A 12,238-nucleotide genomic window follows, 5' to 3' on the forward strand; every position below is an offset into this window, starting at 1 on the left:
ATACCCATAACATATGCGTTTAACAAAAGGTGCCTCTAATTACTACAAATGAAAGTATTTTACCTTTGTACGATTGATTGCTGCCAAGTTATCCTTTAAAACAGTTCCCGGTTGACACTACTCCCATTTCGTTTCCAATCATATCACATGGAGAAGGATGAATCATATTATGTAAAGAACGCATAATCAAACAGGAGGTGGGGAGTGAATCTCGTGAACTCATGGGTGATAAACGTTAGCATCAACTGCTCCCAAAGGTGAAGATTGAGAAATACAAAATTGCATGTACATGTTTTATGTTTCATGGGCATTTCTTCCTTTTATCATTAATAGCTTATTTCTTTAGTATTTGCATCAAGGGCAATTTCGTTCTTTCCTCATCAAACTTATCTTTAGTTCAGTCTCCCAGACTGAATTGAAATTTTGCAATCTTTTGAGAGCCACTTAAAGATATCTTCCTCCCACGATCCTTAAATGAAATTCTCCCTTAATAGTATATCATTAACTGTATATAAAATTATCTTAAACAAGATATTTATATGATAATACTCCCTCCATCTCAAAGTATAATACACTTTTAAATAAAATCTTACATACTAATTAACTTCATTAAATACACTTAACAATCTTATTTTTTCAAAATAATAATATAAACTTTCAAAAATATCCATCATTTAATACATTGAAAAGAGAAGGGATGAAAATTAATTATAGAGAGAGAGAAAGGGTAATATTGAAAACAATGCATTTAATGAAACCTTAATATACTCAAAGTGTCTTATATTTTGGGATAGAAAAACTTCTTTAAAAGTTCTCTATAATTTGGGACGGAGGGAGTAATATTTTAAAAGAAAAATATAAAATATAAAAATATAACTGAAAATTCATAATTTTAATTAAAAAAAGTGCTTGTTTATTGTTTGACGTCAATTAACATGCATGCACGAGGTTTCAAAAATATTGGTGCAGAAGTTGGAATTCTTAATAGCATTGTATTGGAAATAAAGAAAAACTTGTATATTTAAAATGTTTGTATATTTTCAATTAAATTAATATATATATAATTTTTTTATACATTATTTATTGTATAACAAGTTTTTTATTAACATTATTAATATGTTAAAATTTACCTGCCTTGATTTGATTAGGTAAAAGTATTTAAAATATATAAGATTATGTACTTAAGTCTTTTTCTTCTAAATATTATTTGACTGCACACACTATTTGTCATATCAGTAATTTTTCACATTGTTAAGCCAAATCAGTACCCTGAAGATGAAAATAATAACGATTGTAAGCTGATGGGGTCAACCTTGTAACGGCGAAATACTACAGGGATGGGATCCGGCGAAGCGGTCACCAAGCCGCCCTTTTCTCTGCTCACATGCTTGCATTTGCACCAAGGCCAACCTCTTGAAATTTGTCATCCTTTTTAATCGAGAGTACGACTTATGAACATCTTTAAAGCAAACTTAAAAAATATTCTGATTAATTAATGATTTTAAGTTAGATTGTGTGTTCCATTCAAACTAATCTCAACTGGGAAAAAAAAGTCAATTTTAATTATTTTTTTGAAGTAATTAGGTATAGATCCAAAGATTTAATAAATCCACTGAGAATGAAAATTCATAAAAGAATAAATGAATGAATGAAAACAAAAAGATACTCTACATTTCTCCCTCTTATTGTAGAGTATAATGAATCTAAATTCTGACAAAACTAGTCAACAATCAATTATGCTAGCGAAAATGTTACCTCCCTCTTTTGGAAAAGGTATTGAGTTTAAAATTTTAAAAGGAAAAATCTGGCAAGACCAGGCTAAATTGACACTTTAAAGATATATTGCATGCATGTTTTGGCATGATGACAAGTTTCACTCATACTTGAATGTTTTAAGGGATCTTAGCCTGCTAGAATAGACAAAGGCTCTGGTTCAAGAAAAAGAAGTGGAACTGGAGAAACAATAGTGGAATAGTATTTATTATGGGATCGACAAAATAATAAACAAAGAATATGATGTGACCAATTGAATGCTTGTCACTAAAGCTATACTTTTCTCTTTTTTTTTTTTTTAATCTTTCATTCTTGGTTCTGTTAAAGAATTTGGCATCTAATCTATATCACTTTATACTTGCACAGCTCCCTACCCAAATCCTTCAAGATTCCCCATCTCTGAGAGTATCTGATGCTAACTTTTCACTCCTGCAACATGTCAGCTTGAATCATATCTTCTTTGTGATATACAGAGAAACTTGAAGCTAAATCTTCACTCCAATCTTTTCATCAACCTGCAACATTTTTAACTTGAATCAGATCAGATAAATGGACATTAAGGCTCCAAGATATCACCCGAAATGAATGAGAAGAAAGAAGACTAAATGGTTCGGTCCTGGGAATATGTATAGAGGGCAATTTATTGTATATTATTCTTTTTGTCAGATGAGGTATAGATGCCAAATGGACTAAGAAACAACTTCGCTTTAAGGGAGGGTAAAATTAATCTGGCCCATCAATTCAGATTCAAATTATTATTGTTATTTTAATAAAAAAAATATAATTTGAAATCAGATGTGCTTTACCTGAGCCTATGGTATAAGATTATGACAAGTTTTATCACATGGATATGCACAATCTATTTCCTTGGTTCTATCTCTGCCAAAATACCAATCTCCAACGGCTTCTGCAATAGTCTGTAAAAGAGCAGTTCAACATGTTATTGAAAAAGAAAAACTCTGCTTTCACCCAAAAAAAGGAAAAGGAAAAGAAAAAACTTTGCTAAAAACCCAAAAATTGTTCTACACAAAAGTTTATCAAGATTTTGAGGGAAATCCCTTAAAAAGTATGCAAAGATCAGACTTAGATCTTATCCGTGATCGAGTCTTTTTACTGGTATACTATTTCAATAACAAATTCAATTGACTGTTATTGGAATAGCATCTTTTGTTCAGAATCTCTAGTCTAATATTACCCAGACAGGCTTAACAAGCCTTCAGAAGCTAGTTTGCTTGCTATGCAGCGACGGTAAATTAATGAGCAAGTAACTGTAAATCTCACATATTAAAAACAGATTCATCATCATGTCTTTCTATCAAAGATCAAGATCGGTACCTTGTCGTTTATTGTTGGAGAATCATCTCCAAACCATGTATCTTGGGATTCACTTTGACAATGAGCAAAGCATGAATTAATGAACATTCCTCCTCTTCTTGAGAATATATAGAATGGTCTTAAAACTGCAAGCATGCGGCGCCTAAAGCCTGAATAATGTGCGACAAAATAAATTTTACTATTTACAAAGAAGAGAAGCGTGAACTTTAAAGACGTGCAGAGCAGATAACATAGTTCTTTTAAGTAAACAACCTTGCAGTACATCAATTTGGTCTGGAGTGCATGCCGCTGGGTTTATCTTGCAGTGATTCCAATGTCCATGCAAATCAGAAGAAGGTGGGACCAATATGTGGTGAAACTGTTGGCATTTCAATTTCAAGTTATATTCATTCTTTTTAATTCGTAGGCTATAGTGGGAAGATCATATGAGGTATCTATGTGTCAGAAATTCTTACTTGGAATACATCATAAGCAGAGTTCAAGATGAAATATGGTGTAGTTATGTACTTCAATACATACTGCGGGAAGAAGCACTGCATGAAAACATCGCACAAGTCAAAATCTTGTACTGAAGAAACTGTGATCTTACCGAGCTAATGATCCGACTTCACCAAGAAATTTTACCAAGTCTGGAAAGAACAGGGACCTTGTGCAGTTTCTGTTTAGATTTCGCTCTATCCCCTGTGGAACAAAAAGGGTCAACTAAGATTGCATTTTTCAGTTTGCAAGAAGAACAAAATGAGTAGTTCCGTTAACTTCTTTATGTGATCTTGAATGGTCTGAGTGAATTTGGCCAAAAAAGAAAGAAGAATGGTCTTAGTAAATTACATTCACCCCTTTGAAGTTTTCCATGTTGAATATAGATTGAAGAAGAGGGCGACTTATCAGAAAATATAATCTCATTCCCACATATTACTACAATATAAATAGAACTTCCTCTTCTATTCTTCATGCTCATTGACTGACAACTCTCACACCACCCTCACTTTCTCAGATACTCTTCTTTTCTCTCTACTCGACGACAAACCCACACAATCACACACACTTACATGTGTGTGTAGTAGTAGCATGATAGTGAATTGTGTAATTTATTCAAAGTTTTGTCAGTGCTCGGACTATGAAGTCAAATGGCTAGGGATCCAACTTAATTGGTGAAGTGTTGAGTGCTACCAAAGTCACTGATCCAGTTGTGTAATTGATTACGCACACAGGAGAAGAGGGCTGAAAATAGGTAAGTCTTCACAGTTGAAAGAGATCAATATATAAGACATGAAGGAGGCGCGACCTAATACTAACGGTCTCTGATGCCAAATGTTGAATTTATATGGGGAAAATCACATCTAGGGCCAAAGGAGAAAAAATTGCAGTCAGGATCCAATGCATTCTGAAATTTTTCTGCAGACCCGAGAGCTGTTTTTGCAAATATATTTTAAAGAGAAAAGACACAATTACCTTTAGTGCAAAAGAAAAAACTTTAAGTTTACTATCAATAGATAATTACCTATTAATATGTGAACCTAAGCTGTGAATTTGTGAATATTTAGTTGTAAAAATTTAAAGTTGTTGTCAAGATGAATCTTAGTTCTGAATATATAAAATTATAAATTCTAGACTTTAACTTATAAATAGATGAATTTATACTCGTGAGTATTCAAACTTTAAGTTATAAATTTATGAAGTTAGCTAATATGCACTTGTCAACCATGAACAAAAATTTCATTACCAATAAACAATTACTTGTTAATATATGAATATGTAATTGTAAAAATCTGAACTTGCTGTCAATAAACATTATTTATGAATATATGAAGTTATAAATTTTGAATTTTAACTTCTAAACAAATGAACTTGTATTTGTAAACATTTGAATTTTAAGTTGTAAATTTGTAAACTTAACGAACACAAACTTATCTACTTTGAACAATAATTTCACTCCTAATGAACAATTATTTGTTAGCATCTCATCTTAAAGTTATGAATATGTGAACACCTTATTGTAAAAATCTGAACTTTTACTTGCCGTTTTTTCTAATTAAGGTCAATTGTGTATTTATTCCTAAAACATACCCTCAAGCTTGTAGAATAATTTCATAATGCATTAAGCCTAAATGCAATTTTTTTTCCTTTAGGGGCCCTAGGAGTGATTTTCCCATTTATATATTAGAAGAAGAGAGAAACTTATTAAAAAGCATAATTTTATTCCCACGCATTACCACAATATAAACCGAACTTCCTCTTCTCTCTTTTTCACCTCTCATACCTACTCTTCTTATTCTACACTCACATATGTAATTGACACCAAAGAGATTGTAAATGCAGTAAACTCGAACTTCTCACTATTTAAAATATCATTTGGAAAAAGTTATTTTGAAAGGATCAAGTAACACGGCGCAAATAAAATCCTCAAAGTGTATGCAAGTAATGTAAGTTATGTATGGGAGGTTTACCTGCAATAAAACAAGGCTTTTGAAGAAGTATCTCATAGTGTGGTTCAAAGCGATGTCTCTCCTGCACGGATGGAAGATAAGAATGAAGATAACGTTAAAAACAGGATATTGAAGTAATTTAATGCACATGATTACATGAAACTTTTATTGGAAAGCATGAGTGAAATTACTCGTCAAGAAAGAAGCCAGCATCACTCAAGCATTTAACACTCGCATTCCTTGGCAATTGACTAGTGAAGCTGTCACAGTGATGAAATGTCGCTAAGCCTCCTGCCGAACAACCTGAAAGCAAAGCCTACACAAACAGACATAATAGGTGAGTCGCAAGCATGAAAAACATAGTAACTTATTCTTCATATATCCTAGCAATTTAGAAAAACAAGTCTACTAGATTATTTTATTTTAAATTATAAGACACCTTTAAGGGAATAAGGCATCCTAAAATACATAACACTTTGACAAAAATTAAATTTCATTAATAATATTTTTTTAATATTATCATTTCCATATATGCTCTCTTTTTAATATTCTTTTACAAATTGAGTATTAAATAAAGGATATTTTTAAAATTTTATTTTTTATTTTAAAAAAATAAAATTGTGAAGTATATTTAATAAATTTTATTAATATATATAATTTTTGTCTAAAAATACCTTGTACTCTGGGACAAAGTGTATATAAATTAAGAATCTTTAGGAATGTTTAAAAAGTATATATCCACAGAAAACCAATTCTAAAATCTTTGTGAAAACCCAAAAAAATCCTTTTTTTCCCAAGACCATGTATATATAATGACAATACTTTGGAATCAAATAAAGCTTTTGAGTATTAAAATATCTCTTGACGCCTTGAAGAAATATGCAGAAAGTGAGGAGGAAACATAGAATACCTTGCGTGCCTTGCCCAAACCTTTAGGCAGGAGGTCACGAATGATTGCTTCCCAAATCTTTTGTCCTTTGAAATAAAGCAATGTTGTCTGGGGTTCATTTCACATGCATGCATCAAAAGTCACTGGCTACTTACTGTCTTAACTTTCATAATTTAACAGAGAAATTAATTAAATATAGAGTAAGAAAAGGGAAAGAGACAAATTAATTACCCCGTTGTTGAACGAAGCATCGCCCGTGAAAGAGCCTCCATCACAATATCTAATCTTTACACGGTTCCAATTGTAGAAATCTGCACGCACCCAAAATAAGAAAGACTGAAAAACCTTGTAAAAGCCTTAAGTGTGGAATTTTCAGAGAAAAAAAATTGTATTATCTCATTACTTTTTTAATGTACAAACTGGTCCTATATATATACATCAAAAGAGATAAAAACTAATAAATACTAATAAAGTCTAATTAATGATCCTAATAAATGCTAATTATTCACAATAATGACATAATATTCCTATATTAAGAAATTAAAATTATATGATAATGATACCATAAGATTAGATTTAAGTATTATCAAAGCCCAAGTAGTGAAAACCATTTTAATATGGTTTTTTGACATCACAATTCAACCCATTATCTTACTTTAAAAGGGCATAGAATTCTTTTTACTTGATCTAAATACGATTGTGTCTTTATACTCCTTCCATTTTAAATTGCATGATATTTTTGAATGAGTTTTTTCATTTCAAAATATAAAATACTTTGGATAGATTAAAATTTCATTAAATGCACCAATTTTAATATTATCTTTTATTTTTCTTTATTTAATTTACATCCCTTCTCTTTTCAATATATTAAATAATAAATATTTTAAAAAAATTTATATTTTTATTTTAAAAAAATAAGGTTGTTAAGTATATTTAATAAAATTTATCGATATGTAAAATTTTATCTAAATATATCTTATAATTTAAGATGAAGAGAGTAGCATTTATGATGAAAAAATAGGTGTATAAATTTTTAATTTTAATTGATAATATGATAATTAAGTATATGATGTGATTAAAAAATTGACCACATACTTATTACATTATTATAAAAGAAACTGTGCATAAACATGTTTTGATTTAATAATAATTTTATCTAATAAATATAATTTTTATTTTAAATATTCTCAGAACATGATATTTTTAAGAAATAAGATTTTACACATCTTGCATTTAATAGCCCCAAAAAACCAACAAAATAGGAGTAAGGACAGGACAAAAGAAACAAACAAGAGCGGAGGGTTGTTGGCTTGTTGCAGGTGAAAAACACAGCTATACAGATCTCCCAAGAGAGCACGTGAAAGAGACATGGATGGAGACAGCTGTCGTGGAACTTCGACATGGACAACAAAATTTTTAACCCCTTACATATATGGACCCATAATCAGAAATATTAAATACTTTATCCAACCTGCATCCGTGATCATTCTTTCTAGCATTTGAAATTTGTAATTGTAATTATTGAAAAATATATCATATTTCAATTATAAAACCAGTTCACATTTGTAATTAAAAAAAAAAAAAAAGAAGTGTACCTGGGTTGAGGGAGGCATTGTTACTTAAGATGCCAGAGAAGACCTCCAACTTGGTCATGTAGCGAGTTGAACCCCTGCGAGTCTTTGCTCTCTCCGCGCATGATTCCACGTCATTGCACCACCCCCCTCCCTGGCAAGCACCATAATTTAATTATCTTCGCTATTAATGATTATTAGTAATTTTTAGGAGAATTATTTCACATTTTCTCACAACACATTTAAATATTTATTTGTGTATAATTCTCCCATGATTTTTTCCCATGCTTAAAACGAACACACACACACACAGAGCAAATGCAATAAATGTAAATTCTCTCAAATTTATTTACCCGACTTTTTTTTTTGGCGAATTGCTCAACTTTTTTCTGTATATCGCTCTTTTTATTTAAGTGGTTTTCAATGCGAGGCATCTATTTTTTTTTTTTTTTACCATGAATGCAAGGCATCTATTGCTGGAGAAAATAAACAGACATAAAGAAAAAAATTGTAAAAATATATTTTCTTTATATTCTTTAATAGAAACGTGCCTAAAATACTCTTCCGGACTGGTTCCATCCACATGTGATTTCTTCAAGTAGAATTTATGGCCCAGACCAAACTGATTAATGTCCCTTCTGACACCACATTTCATCACTTGGTGTTTTTGCTTCTATTTAAAGCTTGGAATAAAGAGACTTTATTCTTCATCGCCACATTTTATTGGCCTATCACTCTATCCTATGCTTCATTCCTTTTTTTTTTTTTTTAATTTGAGGGACAACCACAAATGATATAACTTACAAGCTTAATTCAAAAATATAAATTTTTAATTAAATTTTACTTTTTAATAAAATAATTATTTATATTTAAACTAATTCTATTTTTTTATATTTATTTTTATCTAATAGAGCATTTCACCTTAAAATAAATATAAAGTAATTTATTTAATAAAAATATTTTAAAAAAAAGATAATAATTATAACTTAAAACATTAAAAATATTTTATATTTTTTTAAGGAAGAAGTGTAAAACTACAAGCAGGATCAAAATCATAATCTTCTATTTACAAAGAAGCATACATGCCATTGTACTACAAAATCATTGATCTATCACTCTATTCTTACTCTATCTTCAAGTGTGCATTATTATTCAGAACTATTCTCCGATTAGAGCCAATAATGTTCTACATGTGTTAATATCAAGAATGCCTTTTGAATTTATTTTAAACTAATTTTTCAGACAATTTGTAAGATACACTTGTTCCTACTTATTTAATGATTTTGAAATTTGTACATGTATAATTCTTTTAACAACTTTTCAAAAATATCCAAAATTTTCACTTTTTTAATTTTATTTACTAACTGAATAAACCGTGAAAATTTTCAAAATAAAACGAAACAAAGGGAAGAGAAGAAAGTTTCAAAAGATCAAAATAATTAAAATAAAGTTTATAATTATCATCAATCAATAGATAAATGTAATCTAGAGAATAAGTTATAATTATAGGCATAATTTATAAATAACACAGTTCTATCCGAAGTCTATAATATTCTTATTCTTATTTATAATTAATTTGTCGTTGGGAATCTTAACTGGTTGAAGAGAAGACACGGTGGCGTCACATGATGCCGGTTTGTACTTCCAGAGTTATAGTTTCATAGGCTATGACTGATGAACCGAATAAGCTTTGTAAAGCGCACTAGCAACCTTCAAAAAACTGTTATTTTATTATTTCTTTTTTTATAGTTTATTTTATTATTTCTATATGAACGTAACAAATTAAACATCAGTGACAGCATTAGAAAGAATACGTTCATTAACGAGCATACAAAAATTCTGCTGAGTTAAGAATGGACCAAAATTTTGAATCTCAACATTATTGTTAGTTGTTTTCCTTTTAGTTCTTAATATAAGTATGCGGAATATAAAAAAAAGAGTATATGGAAATTGCACTTATTTTTCAGACTTCAATTTATTTAGGTTATCAAACAATGCTTCATGATTTGACGCCGGCATCGTATCTAGACATTTGGAACTTTTTGAAGGTCAGGTTTGCAAACATTAAGGGCCTGTTTTATTTTTTTAATTAGTTTTTGTTTTTGAAAATTATTTTTTTATTTTTTTAAAAAAAACTTTAAAATTTGTTCAGACAAGTGTTTTCAATAAATTGTTTTCAAAATTACTATCATTTTTTATTTTTAAAAATAAAAAAATAGAAACCACTTTAAGTTATTTTTAATTTTTCTTGTTTTTAAATTATAATATCAAATTTGATTATTCAAAATTATAATTATTTTGATCAATTTTTATTATTAATCACCAATATTAACTGCCTATAACCAACATTATCAGTCTATTTTTAATTTTAAAAATATTTTTTGATTAACATAACCAAATTGAATTTTTATTTTATTTTATTTTAAAAATAATTTTAAAAATTATACTATAAAATAGTTTTTAAAAATAAAAAATAAAAAATAAAAATAGAAACCAAACAGTTTCTAAATATGTTTACTATTTTCTTTTCTCCAAACGTATATGAAGTGCAAAGCATTTGTTCCTAATTGGCGTTGGTCAATCACATGCTCAGAAAATTACGCAACAACTTATTAAAAGTGACTACGACCGACGTCGTCATCAGGATTTATATCAGCAGCGCGGAACTGAAACACCAAATTTCACATATGAAAAGAGCGCGCGCGCTAAACTCCAGAAAGACGACATAAAAGGGTTGTCGTATCGGATTTCGAAACCAACCAATCATCATTCTCAGCCCCAAAAATTAAAGACACCGCCTTCACTTTTTCACACGAGAGACACTGCAAATAAATCCTTCCCAGATAGCATTCGTGTGAAAAAGTTACAAATTGTTACTCCTATTAATTTTGCCGCAATTTAGCTAATAGGATAGCACGAAAATGGGTGAGTAGCTATTATTTTCAATAGTTTAAATTTTCTAATTTTTAAATTTCCAGTTTCTATTCTTTATTTTGGCCAATCTTACTACTTTTTGAAAGAATTCGATTTTATTTCCAACGATGCGATCAAATACAAAAAAAGGGATTTTTTTGGGCTGAGGGATGAAAAAAAGGAACTTAAAGGGAGAATAGCCCGGCGTACCTCTAATTGTAAAAGCCAGTTGTTGGCTCCGGCGCCGAATCCTCTGTGCAAATGATACGCCGGTAAACTCCCATCCAAACAAACTAGAAATTTTATATTGAAAGAAATAATTAGAATATGTTAATTTATCATCATAGAATAAAATTTCAGGAACAAAATAACAAAAGAGTTCAGAGCTTACGAGCACCAAAAGCTCGAGCGCTTCGAACCAGAGTCATGTTCACCAGAAGCCTTTCTTCTGAGAGTACACGCCATGGCGTAAATGCAAGGAAAGCAAACAATGCCAAAACGACGACGGATTCCATTTCCGAAATCAATATTACCTGGAATCGGAGTCTTTCGGGAACGAGAGAAAGTGAAGGAAAAGTGAGTGCTCTGTTTTTTTCAGATTTGATATTCAAAGATAGAAAAGAAGAGATCTACTGGAATTAAAGCATGAATAAATGTTTAGCCAACTCATTGATTCCGAAACGGATAGAATTCAATTCCGATCAGGAATCAGTGATGTCGCCATCGGGACAACAGCGAAAAGAGCCTATAGTTATTTGAAGGAGCGAGATGAAGGATTCTCCGAAGTTCCGAAGAAACTCAAGGGAAATGGAATCCAGAGTAAGATCCGAGTTTTCCACCGTTGCGTGAAGAAGAAAATTAAAGCACAGGAGAAGAAGAGGAAGAAGGCGAGAGTGAAGATGGCAGGGATGAGGGAGGAGTGAGTAGAGGGAACGTGAAGAAAATTAAGGTGCTCGTTGTCGTATTGAGATGAAGGGGACAGAGGGAGGAGAGAGAAATTAAATAGAAGAAAACAGATCATAAAGAATTTGACGGAAGTTTTGGGTTCGTTCGTCAAAATTCTTAGTAGACTTGTTCCAATGAATCCTCGAAAAATCATTAGTTGCAAGTGTAATTTTTTAGTATTCATGCGTTGTTTACGTCTTTTTTCAGTTATCAACGTTAAAAAGAAAAATCCATTACCCTTTTAACACTTCCTCTGGTCAATAATTTCGGGATTCCCTAAATGAATATTTAAACAGAATTCTTGGATTATTTTTTAATTTATTTACATATGTAAACGTGAGGGGTCCAATTTACTGAACCTCTGCAATTACACCTTGCAAGTACTG

The 12,238-nt window shown here is 30.5% G+C and overlaps 1 protein-coding gene across 1 annotated transcript; it reads right to left on the reverse strand.

Annotated features, from left to right (window-relative positions):
* Nucleotides 1-1,788: 1,788 nt before the first annotated feature.
* On the reverse strand, nt 1,789-11,917 carry LOC129292528 (pectin acetylesterase 9). Its single transcript, XM_054930088.1, has 13 exons — nt 11,299-11,917; nt 11,118-11,200; nt 8,019-8,148; nt 6,655-6,734; nt 6,445-6,531; nt 5,726-5,850; nt 5,556-5,616; nt 3,733-3,789; nt 3,564-3,641; nt 3,361-3,466; nt 3,109-3,257; nt 2,580-2,690; nt 1,789-2,288 (listed from the first exon to the last, which is right to left on the reverse strand). Exons 1-12 carry the CDS (start codon nt 11,420-11,422, stop codon nt 2,586-2,588), a joined length of 1,185 nt encoding a protein of 394 aa, XP_054786063.1. The 5' UTR covers nt 11,423-11,917; the 3' UTR covers nt 1,789-2,288; nt 2,580-2,585.
* Nucleotides 11,918-12,238: the final 321 nt, after the last annotated feature.

This window comes from Prosopis cineraria, unplaced genomic scaffold (assembly GCF_029017545.1).
Source record: "Prosopis cineraria cultivar Desert tree isolate PC_DT_omini unplaced genomic scaffold, ASM2901754v1 PC14, whole genome shotgun sequence".
Classification (NCBI taxonomy): domain Eukaryota; kingdom Viridiplantae; phylum Streptophyta; class Magnoliopsida; order Fabales; family Fabaceae; genus Prosopis; species Prosopis cineraria.